The 13,549-nt window shown below is 41.5% G+C and overlaps 1 protein-coding gene across 1 annotated transcript in view; it reads right to left on the bottom strand.

The window, feature by feature from the left end:
• Nucleotides 1-12,868, bottom strand: part of nt5e (5'-nucleotidase, ecto (CD73)) — an 87,337-nt gene extending 74,469 nt beyond the window's left edge. Inside the window, exon 1 of the mRNA XM_072581141.1 lies at nt 12,522-12,868. Coding sequence (XP_072437242.1) covers nt 12,522-12,848 — 327 coding nt within the window. The 5' untranslated portion in view covers nt 12,849-12,868. The remainder of the gene's footprint in view (nt 1-12,521) is intronic.
• Between the last annotated feature and the right edge of the window lie 681 nt (nt 12,869-13,549).

Here is a 13,549-nt window from a genome sequence, read left to right on the forward strand (position 1 = left end):
TTGACCAGCACCATCAGTAGTGCTATTGCTGAGCCATTCCTGGTGGTGGACACTGAAATTTCCCACACAGAGTACATTCTGCATACTTGTCACCTTCTGTGCTTCCTCCAAGTATTGTTCAACATGGGGGACTAATAATTCATCAGCTCAGTGAGGACAATATGTGATAAATCACAGGAGGTTTCCTTGCCAATATTTGACCGGATACCATGACACTATTTAGATTAGATTAGATTACTTACAGTGTGGAAACAGGCCCTTCGGCCCAACAAGTCCACACCGACCCGCCGAACCGCAACCCACCCATACCCCTACATTTACCCCTTACCTAACAATACGGGCAATTTAGCATGGCCAATTCACCTGACCTGCACATCTTTGGACTGTGGGAGGAAACCGGAGCACCCGGAGGAAACCCACGCAGACACTGGGAGAATGTGCAAACTCCACACAGTCAGTCACCTGAGGTGGGAATTGAACCCGGGTCTCTGGCGCTGTGAGGCAGCAGTGCTAACCACTGTGCCACCGTGCCGCCCAGAGAAATTCAGTGAACACCTCTGGGACACCCGGACCAACCAACCCAACCACCCCGTAGCCCAACACTTCAACTCCCCCTCCCACTCCACCAAGGACATGTAGGTCCTTGGACTCCTCCATCGCCAGACCATGGCAACACAATGGTTGGAGGAAGAGCACCTCAGGTTCCGCCGAGGAACCCTCCAACCACAAGGGATGAACTCAGATTTCTCCAGTTTCCTCATTTCCCCTCCCCCCACCTTGTCTCAGTCAAATCCCTTGAACTCAGCACCGCCTTCCTAACCTGCAATCTTCTTCCTGACCTCTCCGCCCCCACCCCACTCCGGCCTATCACCCTCACCTTGACCTCCCTCCACCTATCGCATTCCCACTCACCTATCCCCTAAATCCCTCCTCCCTACCTTTTATCTTAGCCTGCTGGACACACTTTCCTCATTCCTGAAGAAGGGCTGATGCCCGAAACGTCGATTCTCCTGTTCCTTGGATGCTGCCTGACCTGCTGCGCTTTTCCAGCAACACATTTTCAGCTCTGATCTCCAGCATCTGCAGTCCTCACTTTCTTCTCTGGATTGTTAGTTGAGCGACAATACAACTGCACCATCACTTTCCCTAATCTCAAAGGAGAAAATGACAATCCTGCTAAAACAGGTACAGATGCACAGCATACACAAGGAATTGAAAATCTCTCAGGAGACAGCCCTTTCAGAAAATAAACTCTAGTGAAAGAATTCAAACCGAGACATAGAAGAAACCAAACAACCATTGAAGCAGCAAATGAAAGAGGCACGGGCTTCCAAGAAAACAAAAGGTAAAAGGAAGTTGAAGTGGTTGGAAAATTATTACATCATGTTAGGAAGAAAAATATACATAGCACCACCAGTAGGCTGAAACCTTCACAAAATCAGAAGCATCCAGGAAATAAAACCAGAGGCTTTCAAACAAGCTAAAAGCTCTTAAGGAACAAAACTCAGCTGAACTTGCATCAGGCGAAGCAAATTCTCAAATAGCAACTGCAGTGCACAAAGAAAAGGCTTGACAAGACAAGTGGAAACAACAGACAACATTCAAGACTCTTTTCAATGTATAGTTTCAGTTACATCACACTGTAAAGTTTTGCTATAAAGTCTGTGTCTTACAATCGTGTACTTCACATCACCTGATGAAGGAGCAGCGCTCTGAAAGCTAGTGCTTCCAATTAAGCCTATTGGACAATAACCTAGTGTTCTACTGTTGTGTTTCTATAATGGGCAGTGATAGGTACTTCAAGAAGCAATCAGCTGCTTTGTAAACTTTGGGTAACAATTCTGCATTTTTTCAACTCTTTTACCAAAATGTATCATGCACAAAATGAGTGCAAAATTTATGTGTCAACTCAAAGCCTATCTTGGCCACTTTAGAGGATCATTACTGCTTAAATATACAGCCACTAACAACATCCTGAGGTTACCATTGATTAGAAACTGAACTGGACTAGTCATACAAACACTGTAGCTACAAAAGCAGGTTAGAGGTTAGGAATTTCTGCAGCATCTGAATTCCTAAAGTTGTTTACAAGGTACAACTCAAGAGCCAAGTGGATTACTCTCTTGTCAAGGAGAGGAGAGGGGGCTTCAACACTCAAGAAGCTTGACACCATTGTGGATAAAGTTACCCACTTGATTGGCATCCCACATACTATCTTCACCGTTCACTCCCTCCACTACCAATGCACAGTGACAGCAATGTGTAACATTTAGAAGGTCCACTACAGAAATTCATTCAGGTTCATGTGACAGCCCTTCCCAAACCTACAACATCTAACAGCTAGAAGAACAATGGCAGCAGATACCTGGGAACACCAACCTCCTCATAGCCACATTTTATCCTGACTGGAAATATATAGCAGCCATTCCTTTGCTGTTTCTATTAAAGTGCTGGAATTCTCTTCCTAACAGTACTGTAGATGAACCTAGCACCACCCCATTTTGACAGCAGTGGTTCAAGAAGCTGCTCATCTTCCAGGAAGACCTGACTCAATCTAGTGGCAGTAGTCTTGCTGAGCAATTATTAAGGAGAAGCACAGGTTGACAGCCTTTACATCACCACCTCCCCCCATCCCCCCAATCCATAGATTCTCATGGGATCCAGACACAGACTCAACTGCGCCAGTGCACTTAAATCGTATATTGAAATAACAGCCTGGAGGGGTCAGAAGCACTTTTTGGGACCGTGTTTCAATCCTAGTGATTGTTTTTTGAAAAGCATGAATTCTAACTAGCATAGGGAAAGAGGGAATTTGTGGGCATGGATGGAGCAGCTGACTTGTCAGGGGAGGCATGAAGTAAATAGTATAGGAAACCTAAATAATTTAGAAAATTAATTTAATTGGCTTAAAATTTTGTTTTATTAAGATAACTTAAGTTACGGAAAGGGGAGCTCAGTCCTGCAGCTTTTAATCGGTAAGTTCATACAAGACACAAAACAAGTACTGGTATAATAAGTATTGAGGAGGGATGCTTTCAACTTTAGGACGATAAGTCAGATAGGTTGAATTGTGGCAAATAGCACTTAATCGTGTAAGTGTGAAATGATACATTTTGGGAGGACTAACAAAGCAAAGGAGTATACATAGAATGGTAGAACCTTGAAAGTACAGACGATCAGTTGAACCTAGCTGTGAATATCCATGAGTCCTCGAAGGCAGCAGGACAGGTAGATAATGCGATTAAGAAGGATTTTGGGATATGGGATACTTATTTTTATTAGTTGAGGCATTGAATACAAGAACAGGGAGGTTTTGATAGAACTGTATGTGAGACATTGGCTAGGCTACAACTGGAGTAGTGTGTGCTGTTTTGATTACCACTATATAGGAAGAATATGATTAGATAGGGAGAAGATGCAGAGGAGATTCACCAGAATGTTGCTTGAGCTGGAGTGTTTTAGTTATGAAAAGAGACAACAGAGGCCGAGGTTATTTTCCTTTGACCAGAGAAGACTGAGGGGGGACCTTACTGAGTCAAAAGTGTGGTGCTGAAAAGCAAAGCAGGTCAGTCAGCATCCGAGGAGCAGGAGAATCCACGTTTCGCACATAAGTTCTTCATCAGGAATTCCTGATGACTCTCCTGCTCCTCGGATACTGCCTGACCTGCTTTGCTTTTCCAGCGCTATAGTTTTATCTCTGATCTCCAGCATCTGCAGTCCTCACTTTCTCTTCATTGGAGGACATTACTGAGGTCTATAAGTTTTTAGGGGCATAGATTTAAGATAAGGGACTATTAGTTCAGTGGGGATTTCAGAAGAATTTTATTCATCACAATGGTGGGTGATGGGTATCTGAACTCAGCTTACAGTTAAGAAGTATATAGGTGAATGTTTGAAATGCCATGGCATACAAGGCTGTGGGCCAAGTGCTGGGAATTAGATAGGTGATCAGTGACAGGTGCAGACATGATGCAACAAAGGGTCTCTTTCTGTGCTGTCATGAGCCATGACTCGATGGCATCACTTCTCAAGTGAAATTAGTACTTGACAAAACATGTTAGTCTAGTTAGTAATGCACACAATTGATACAAAACCAAATAAACTAAAAATGACATTTCCAAATTTTTGCATTGATCCAAAGTGCTTTTGTCATGTCCTGAACTTATGAAAGGAGAACAGTGCAAATTACAACTGTCTTCACTATAGTCCTTGAGCTGACATGTCTCCTTCAGCAACACAAAATCACACCCCAAAAAACTCAAAACTCTTCAACCTCAAAAGATATTTAACAGATTAAAACTATATAAAATGCTGAAAAATAAAAAAAGCCTGTCAGTATACAAATATTAATCCACAACTTGTATATTACAGTCTTTCTTCACTGTTGGGCTTCATTTTTTGCACAACTTCCCATTAATGCAGGATTACTCTGAAACAAATATCCAACTTATTTGCGAACTACCCTTTTTTTCCAAGGTCTCTGAACATGCTATCAATTTCTATATCTATGCTCATCTTTGCATCAGGTCACTGCACCTGTAACTGCATTGAAATAGAGTCATAGAGATGGACAGCATGGAAACAGACCCTTCGGTCCAACCCGTCCATGCCGACCAGATATTCCAACCCAATCTAGTCCCACCTGCCAGCATCCGGCCCATATCCCTCCAAACCCTTCCTATTCATATACCCATCTAAATGCCTCTTAAATGTTGCAATTGTACCAGCCTCCACCAAGCTCATTCCATACACGTACCACCCTCTGTGTGAAAAAAGTTGCACTGAAGGTCTCTTTTATATCTTTCCCCTCTCACCCTAAACCTATGCCCTCTAGTTCTGGACTCCCCGACCCCAGGGAAAAGACTTTGCCTATTTACCCTATCCATGCCCCTCATAATTTTGTAAACTTCTATAAGGTCACCCCTCAGCCTCCAACGCTCCAGGGAATACAGCCCCAGCCTGTTCAGCCTCTCCCCATAGCTCAAATCCTCCAACCCTGGCAACACCCTTGTAAATCAAATGTACCTCATACAAGTCACAAATGAGATACTCTGACTGAAATCATGGTGTGTTATCTTTTCCCGACCCCTCTGCCACCTTAGCTATGACTGACCAAATCATCCTGCTCAACATCTAGCTTCCATACTCCAGCTGTGTTGCAATTTTATTGCTTGGTTTCTCTGAAAATTGTTTCAATCGCCATCAGAATAAGTGTAGAAATGGCTTTTCCTACTGCTCCTACTCCAGTGTCACCCTGTGACCCAACTTAGGTTCATTATATACTTTCTGATTTATTTTGGTCCCAGAATTTAAATACATAAACTACCAAATATGTTGACCACGCCTCTATAACTGCCTCCATTAACTCTGTGTTGCCTGACTGTTTGTTTGACATTCATACTTGGATCAGCTATAATTTCCTCCAACTAAAGATTGCGAAGAATGCTCTGAATTGAGTTCCAAACAAAAGTCACAGTGAAACAAAATATTAACTTAGTTTCTCTCCACACAGATGCTATCAGATCTGTTGAGATTTTCCAGCAACTTTTATTTTTATTTCAAAATTCCAAAGACTTGCCACCAAATTCTGGAAGAAAATTGGTGATGGACAATAAATACTGTCTCAACCAATGATTTCCATGACTTAAAAACAAAAAAAAGTCCAAATTTACTTCTGTTCCCTCTGTACTGTCCATATGGTGTTCCATAGGATAATGCACAGGTGTTTCTAAAGCCAGTGACTTTGGTCCTCCATTCATAAAAACTATTCTGCATTTAATTTTTTGCTCATTCCATCACTCCCATCTTGCCCACAGAACAATCATTTAAAACTTTCCCCTCAGTTACAAGCAGTCATTTATTTTAATAGCGCAAAAGTCATTAAATTACTTGAACAATTTAAATGAGCGTGACAGGCATTCTGTATTGTTAATAGTGAATTGATAATAAACTCAATGATTTGAAACCGACTCCCTCTCTGACTTTATCTTAGGCTTCCTTTATTCATATATCTCCCAAATTAATTTGTAGCAAGAAGTACTTCACATTTGTAAAACATTATTTTCTGTATTTGACAACTTATCTGTGATAGATCTTTATTGGACTTATCCTTTTAAATGTTACTGGAATCTAATTGCAGAGTCCACCATCCTCCTATATTCTTACTTCTTTTTTGGTTTGGACAGGCTTGTGAAGGATACAGGACAAAGATAAGCTATCCTCTTAAGTTAAGATCTTAAATGTACTTTTCACAGAAAGTTCTCTACGAGTTGCATTGTCGCTTAGCTATCTTTCACAGGATTAACTGTAATCTAATTTTATATCTTCCCTTAGCAATCACTTCATTTTGCATGAGAAATTGTTGCACACAGTATCATAGTGTGTAGAACTTTCCCTGTCTTTCATTTTTCATTAACAACCATCAAATGTTTTGGTTTTTCCTTATTGTGATATATCATCTTGTTCAGCTGTAGCTCACTTGGTATCCCTCTAATCTCTAGCCTGTAGATTTGAGTTCAAGTTTCACTCCAGAACTGGAGCACAAAGATTAGTGTTGACACCCAAATGTTGTACAATGTACTAAGGGAATGCTGCACTGTTAGGTGTGTCCTCTCTCAGATGTGATAATGAACTGAGTCTATATCTGCTCGCTCAAATGGAAATGAAAAATCCCACAGCACTTTTGAAGAACAGCAGATGAGTTATCACTTATGCTCTGACTAATAGTTATTCCTCAATTAACACCACACAACAAATCTTATCATTGGGTGGCACTGTGGCTCAGTGGTTAGCACTGCTGCCTCACAGCGCCAAGGACCTGGGTTTGATTCCGCCTTAGGCAGCTCTCTGGAATTGCATGTTTGCCCTGTGTCGGCATGGGTTTCCTCCCACAGTCAAAATATAAGCAGATTAGGTGGATTGTCTATAGTGTTCAGTGATGTGTTAAGCTAGGTGGATTAGTCATAATAAATGTGGGGTTGTGGGGGATTGGGTCGGTGGAATGCTCTTTTCAGTGTCAATATGGACTGCATGGCTTCTTTCTGCACTGTAGGGATTCCGTGGTCCTATGATTATCAAATTGCTGCTTCTGTGAACATCATATAAACAGGCTGCCATGGGCCTTACAGCAGTGGCTGCATTTTAAAAAGTTGGCAGCAACATATTTGGTAATGTTAGTGGCTGTGTAAAGTGATATATTGATGCAAGTCTACTTTTGCTCAATACTATAGCATGCATCAAATAAGCTGTATGTTAAGAATACCGACAGTCTATTACTGACACACAGAGTGTGACTATTTGCCAATAACTGCTTTGCAACATCACTTTTTCAGGTTGACAATTATTGCCCAAACCACAAAGTACTGGGTCAAACTCCAGTGGAAATTAATCTTTGCATCTTGTTTATTAGTGATTATAGTTATGACTTAGAAAAGTGAACGCAACAAACCAATCAATCATTTATATTTATCACAACACAAGAGAGGAGAATTCCATATGACCCAATGATAAGGGTTCAACTCACTTAATCTTGAACTTTATTAATATTGCAGGGAAGTAAGCATGGTTAAAATTCTGCTACATACTATTTTGAGTGCACTGATAACTGTATTCATGCCATATTCTTATTTTCTAAATGGTTTGGCAACTTAGTTAAGTAGGTCACATGTGAAATTAATAATAATGTGATCATTATTGGATGCTGTGAACAACAAAAGGAAGATTTGCAAATTTGTTGGTCATTGCTTCCAGAGTCAATGTAGGCTTTTTCTTAATTTTAAAATTTGATTTAGCAAATTAGCCTATAAATTCAGGCCAGCGAGGTCAGTGATAAAAAGAAACTTGAGCAAGTTGGATAAAATACTGGGTGAGGGATAAGAAACAGAGAGTAATAGTTAAAGGATATCTTTCAGGCTAAAATGTTTGACGTGGAATGGCCCAGGGGTTAGTATTGAGATCCTTGCACTTCTACATATACCAATAAATGGTCTACATCTTGGTGCACAGGAGACAATTTCAAGGTTTGTAGACAACACAAAATTTGCCTGAATTGTAAATTGTGAGGAGAATAGTGAGACTTCAAAGCGATGTTGACAAGTTTGTGGAGTGCAAGGTTGGGTGACAAGTGAAGTTCAATGCGGAGAAGTGTGAGTTGATACATTTTGACACAAAAGTCAGGGACAGCCAGTATTAAACAAAGGGTATTATTCTAAAGACTGCATAAGAGCAGAGGGGTATTGATGAACTGGTTATGATGCTCGAGTTAGACCTTAGTTGAAATATTGTGTACAGTTCTGGATGCTGCACACTAGGAAGGATGTGCTGCAATGGTTTATATGAATGGTTCCAGGGATGGAGCTTGAGTGATGAAGGAAAACTAGAGAAGTTGAGACTGTTTTCTTTGGTGAAGAGTAGGTGAAGAGAAGATGAGATCAAAGATTTCAATATCATGAGGGATCTGGATAGAATAGATAGGAAGGAGCTATTCCCACTTGTAAAAAGATTGAGAACCAGAAAGCTCAGACATAAAATTTTTCAAAAGAAGCAAATGCAAGATGAGAAAAAAAATCACAATTCTGTAGTTAGGATCTGGAATGCACTGTTTGGACACGTGATGGTTCACTTGAGGAATTCGCAAGGATGTTGGATAAATATTTAGCCACCGTGGAAACAATATGCAACGTTATGGAGAAAAGGCAGAATTAAAAAGCTCAGAGTGCCGACGCATTCACATGAACCCATTTTCTAAAACATTCAGTCACAGCATGTGGGTGTCACTGGCCAGGCCAATATTTATTGCCCATTTCTAATTGTCTACATGGCAGTTAAAAGCCATATAATCCCTAAATTGTGGAATGAGGCCATTCAGCCCATTGTGTTCACACCAACCCTCTAAAGAGCTTCCCACCCCCTACCCCTGTAACCATGCATTTCCCATGGCTAACCCACCTAGCCTGTACATCCCTGGGCACTACGGCAATTTAGCATAGCCAATTCACCTAACCTGCACATCTCTAGACTTTGGGAAGAAAGTGGAGCACCTGAAAGAAACCCACACAGACACAGGGAAAATGTGCAAACTCCACACAGACAGTCACCTGAGTGTGGAAACAAACCTCTGTCCCTCGCTCTGTGAGACAGCAGTGCTGACCACTGAGTCACCATTTTGCCACATTCCCATTGCTGTGGGTCTGGAATCATATGAAGGCCAGACCAGGTAAGGGCGGCAATTTCCTTCCCTAAAGAACATTAGCGATTCAGATATTTGGGTTTTATCGATAATTGATAATGGTTTCATGACCATCATAAAACATAGAATAGTAAAGCATAGTAGAGGCCCTTTGGCCGTCAATGTTGTACCGACCTAAGGTCAAACTAAACTGCATACCCGTCATTTTACTACCATCCATGTGCCTATCTAAGTGTCGCTTAAATGTCCCTAATGTATCTGACTCTACCGCTGGCAGTGCATTCCATGCACTCTGTGTAAAAAAAAGATCTCTGACATCTCCTCTAAATCTTCTTCCAATCACCTTAAAATTATGCTCCCTTGTGTTAGCCATTTCTGCCCTGGTAGTTCTGCCACGTTATCTATGCCTCATCATCTTGTACACCTCTATCAAGTCACCTCTCATCCTTCTTCTTTCCAATGAGAAAAGCCCTACCTCCCTCAACCTTTCTTCATAAGACATGCCCTCCAGTCCAGGCAGCATCTTGGTAAAGCTCCATATAATGAGGCAAACAGAACTGACCACAATATTCCAAGTGTGGTCGAACCAGGGTTTTATACAGCTGCAGCATAATCTTGTGGCTGTTAAATTCAATGCCCTGCTAATAAAAACAAACACACCATGCGCCTTCTTAACAATCCTATTAACTTCGGTGGCAACTTTGAGGGATCTATGGAACTGGACCCCAAGATCCCTTTGTTCTTCAACAATGTCAAGAATCCTGCCTTTAACCCTGTATTCTGTTTTCAAATTTGATCTTCCAAAATGAATCACTTCCCACTTTTCTAGGTTGAACATTCCTGAAAGTTTATTAAATTCAAATTCCACCATCTGCGATAGCAACATTCAAACCCAGATCTCCAGGACATCATCTGGGTCTCTTGATTAATAATCCAATGACCCACTAGGCCATCACTTCCTCTCTCCCCAAATCATTCTCCCTTATTCTGTAATTCTATGACCTATAATACTTAATGTATTCTTACAAAATCTTTCTGAGAACTTGATTCAGCAACAATCTCATCAAAGGGACTCTTGAATTCAGACAATTGAATTGTGATTCATTCGCATTTTATCAAAGTCAGTCTGTCATGAGTGTGATATTTTGAGATGTGATAGGTACTCAAACGTATGGCATGCACTAAAATCAAAAATGTTACATACAAATAGTATAATACAATGTATCATCTGCATATGTTATAAAACACATATGGAAGGTTGTGGGACATTTGTACAAATATTATGTCAGATTTTTACTAACAGGGGAAGGAAGGGATGGTTCTGGCACAACTGCCCAAAAAGGTAATGAAGAAACCAACAGGGAGAGTTTCTAAGGGGTTCTACCCAACCTCTTTCATTACTTTGGTTGATTCGTGTAAACCATGGCTTCTTGTGGGATGTTTTACTCATCTTCTGCTGGGATTATGCTCAAAGATTGGGAGAACACCTCTATCCAAACCCACCCCCCCATAAAGTTTAGGGACCACCCCTTTTAAAATGTTGTGCTTCCATTTATGTTGCTACATTGCCACCGATCTTCATGTCATTGACAAATATGAACATATGATTTTCTATCCCATCAGCTAAGCCTTTAATAAATATGACAAATATTTGAAGCCCCTACATTGATCCTTGCAGCACACCAATGGACACATCATTCTAATTTAGATACCTGTACATTATCTTTGCTGTCTTCTGACATAGCCAATGTCCTAACCACATCAGTAATTTTATGAGCTTCATTAAGCTTATAGTCTTTAATGAGGAACTTTATCAGATGCCTTTTGGACATCCATATATAAGTCAGTTATCAGCCACATATCACTCCTTAAAAATCAGTGTACTCCTTTCCTTCTTACAGATGCATGATATTGTATGTAAAGTTTTTCACTCCTATATACACTTCAATACATTCCTCACAGTTTCTAACATTTTAATGGGTCTGTAATGGGCAGTGGAGATTTTGTAACAGTTGGTTGAAAGGGCTTCTCCCATAAGCTCTGTATTTGTAGGGGCTTATGGATTTGCACTAATAGCATTAGAAGACTGCAGGCATGCAGACTGACTCTGATGGTTGTCAATGCACTGCACAGTTTAGCCCATTAAATGTTAACCAAGGTTCCAGAAGAGTGCAGGTTCATAGCTCCTTGAAAATGGAATCACAGGTAGAGAGGATAGTGAAGAAGGCATTTGGCATGCCTTCCTTTATTGGACAGTGCACTGGGTATAGGAGTTAGGAGGTCATGTTGCAGCTATACAGGACATTGGTTAGGCCACTTTTGGAATATTGTGTGCAATTCTGGTCTCCTTCCCATTGGAAAGATGTTGTGAAACTTGAAAGGGTTCAGAAAAGACTTACAAGGATGTCACCAGGGTTGGAGGGTTTGAGCTACATAGGGTTTGGAGGGTTTGAGCTGAATAGGCTGGGATGAGTTTCCCTGGAGTTTCAGAGGCTGAGGGGTGACCTTATAGAGGTTTATAAAATCATGCGAGACATGGATAGGATAAATAGACAAAGTCTTTTCCTTGGGATGAGAGAGTCCAGAACTAGAGGGCATAGGTTTAGGGTGAGAGGGGAAACATTTAAAAGGGACTTAAGGGGCAGTTTTTTTTCACTCAGGGTGATGTGTGTATGATGAGCTGCCAAAGGAAGTGGTGGAGGCTGGTAAAATTACAACATTTAAAATGTGCCTGGATGGATACATGAATAGCTAAGGTTTGGGGGATATGGGCCAAGTGCTGGCAAATGGGACTAGATTAGGTTATCTGGTTGGCATGGCCGAGTTGGACAGAAAGGTCTGTTTTTGTGCTGTACAGCATACAATTTATCCCTGACACCCCAGTGGGGTTGTTACACTGCTGGAGTTTCTATCTTTTGGACAGGACATTAAACCAAGGCCCCATCCCTACTTTGTAAGCGGGCAGAAAATAGTATATGTCAGTCTTTAAAGAAGAACAGGAAAGGTCTCCGTGGACTTCTAGTCAACATTCATGACTCAACCAACGTTCAGAACCGTATTACCAGTTGCTATTTGTGGGAGTTTGCTGCGTGCACCCTGACTGCTTTGTATCCTGCTTAAGGTACACTTTAAAATACATCGTCGACTGTAAAGTCCTTTGGGATGCTTTGAGATTGTTAAATAGAACATAAATGCAATTTTTTTGTATCTCTGGAAAGGAAATGAAAAACAAAAGTTTGCTTAATATTTGATTGCAAAACTACTCTGTACATGGAGAAGGTACACTTTTACAATGGTTTTAGCCGGCATAGCCAGCACAGTAGTATGTTCTTACCATTGCATCGTATCCCAGCTCGCTCATGAAGTGGGCTGCCTCGGCACCCTTGTAATAATTGAACCATATGGTTCCCTGGTACTGATCCCCTGCATCCAGCAGCAGAACATTTTTCTCCTTATCCTTGATTTGGCGGATTGCTGTCAATCTCCTGGCCACGCCTGCGTAGCAGTTGGAAGCACACATGCTCGAATCCTCGCTGGTCTCCTCCACCCGGCCGTGTACATCATTAGTGTGAAGAATCGTGAGATCGAAGGAAGAAGTGCGTGTGATGCAGAAGACGCTCAGCAGCCAGAGACACAGTAGCAGAGCACGGGGACAGCCCATAGTAAGCGAGCGTTAGTCGAGCGTGCTGCTGCTCCACCGAGATTAAGTTGAACCCTGAAGTCTCCGCTGCATATAAGCGGTAGGCGGAGCATTTTTTTCACTCTAGGTCATACTTACTAACAAACGTAAAACGTACGGGAGTTCATTATTGGCTCCAAAGCTTCACGTTTTCTGCAGAAATTTGAGAACATTTGTTGGCAAAATAACATTTCGTGTTAAAATCTTTGCTTTCTCCCACCACTCAAGCGTGCCTGGAAGTTTTCCTAAGTCACTAATTTAACATTGAGCTCTGACTGTGGTGGTGGTGGCACTGACTTGAAGGTTCTGATGCTGTTCTGAACACTTGAACACACAGACCAGGCTCACTTTCTACTCCAGACCCTTCGATTCGAAGATCATCATTGCTGAAGTGTTGTCGGAAGATACAAGTTCCTTTCGGCTGACTCACAGGAATTGTTTGCGTTGGGAAAGTTTTCAAACATTCCCACCTCTGAGTTTGAGTTGGTACAGCTGGAGGATTCCGAACTGTTTTTGTGTGCTGATGAAACTTGGACATCACTGACGTGGCCACTGCATCCCTTAAGGTGTAAGGACACCCCACAGTGCTTTAGCAAGGAAGGTCTAGGAGCTTTGATGGGGCGACGGTGAAGGAATGGCGATACATTTCCGAGTTAAAATGAGTGATCACTTCCTTATCATTC

The sequence above is a fragment of the Chiloscyllium punctatum genome, chromosome 11, assembly GCF_047496795.1.
Source record: "Chiloscyllium punctatum isolate Juve2018m chromosome 11, sChiPun1.3, whole genome shotgun sequence".
Taxonomy (NCBI): domain Eukaryota; kingdom Metazoa; phylum Chordata; class Chondrichthyes; order Orectolobiformes; family Hemiscylliidae; genus Chiloscyllium; species Chiloscyllium punctatum.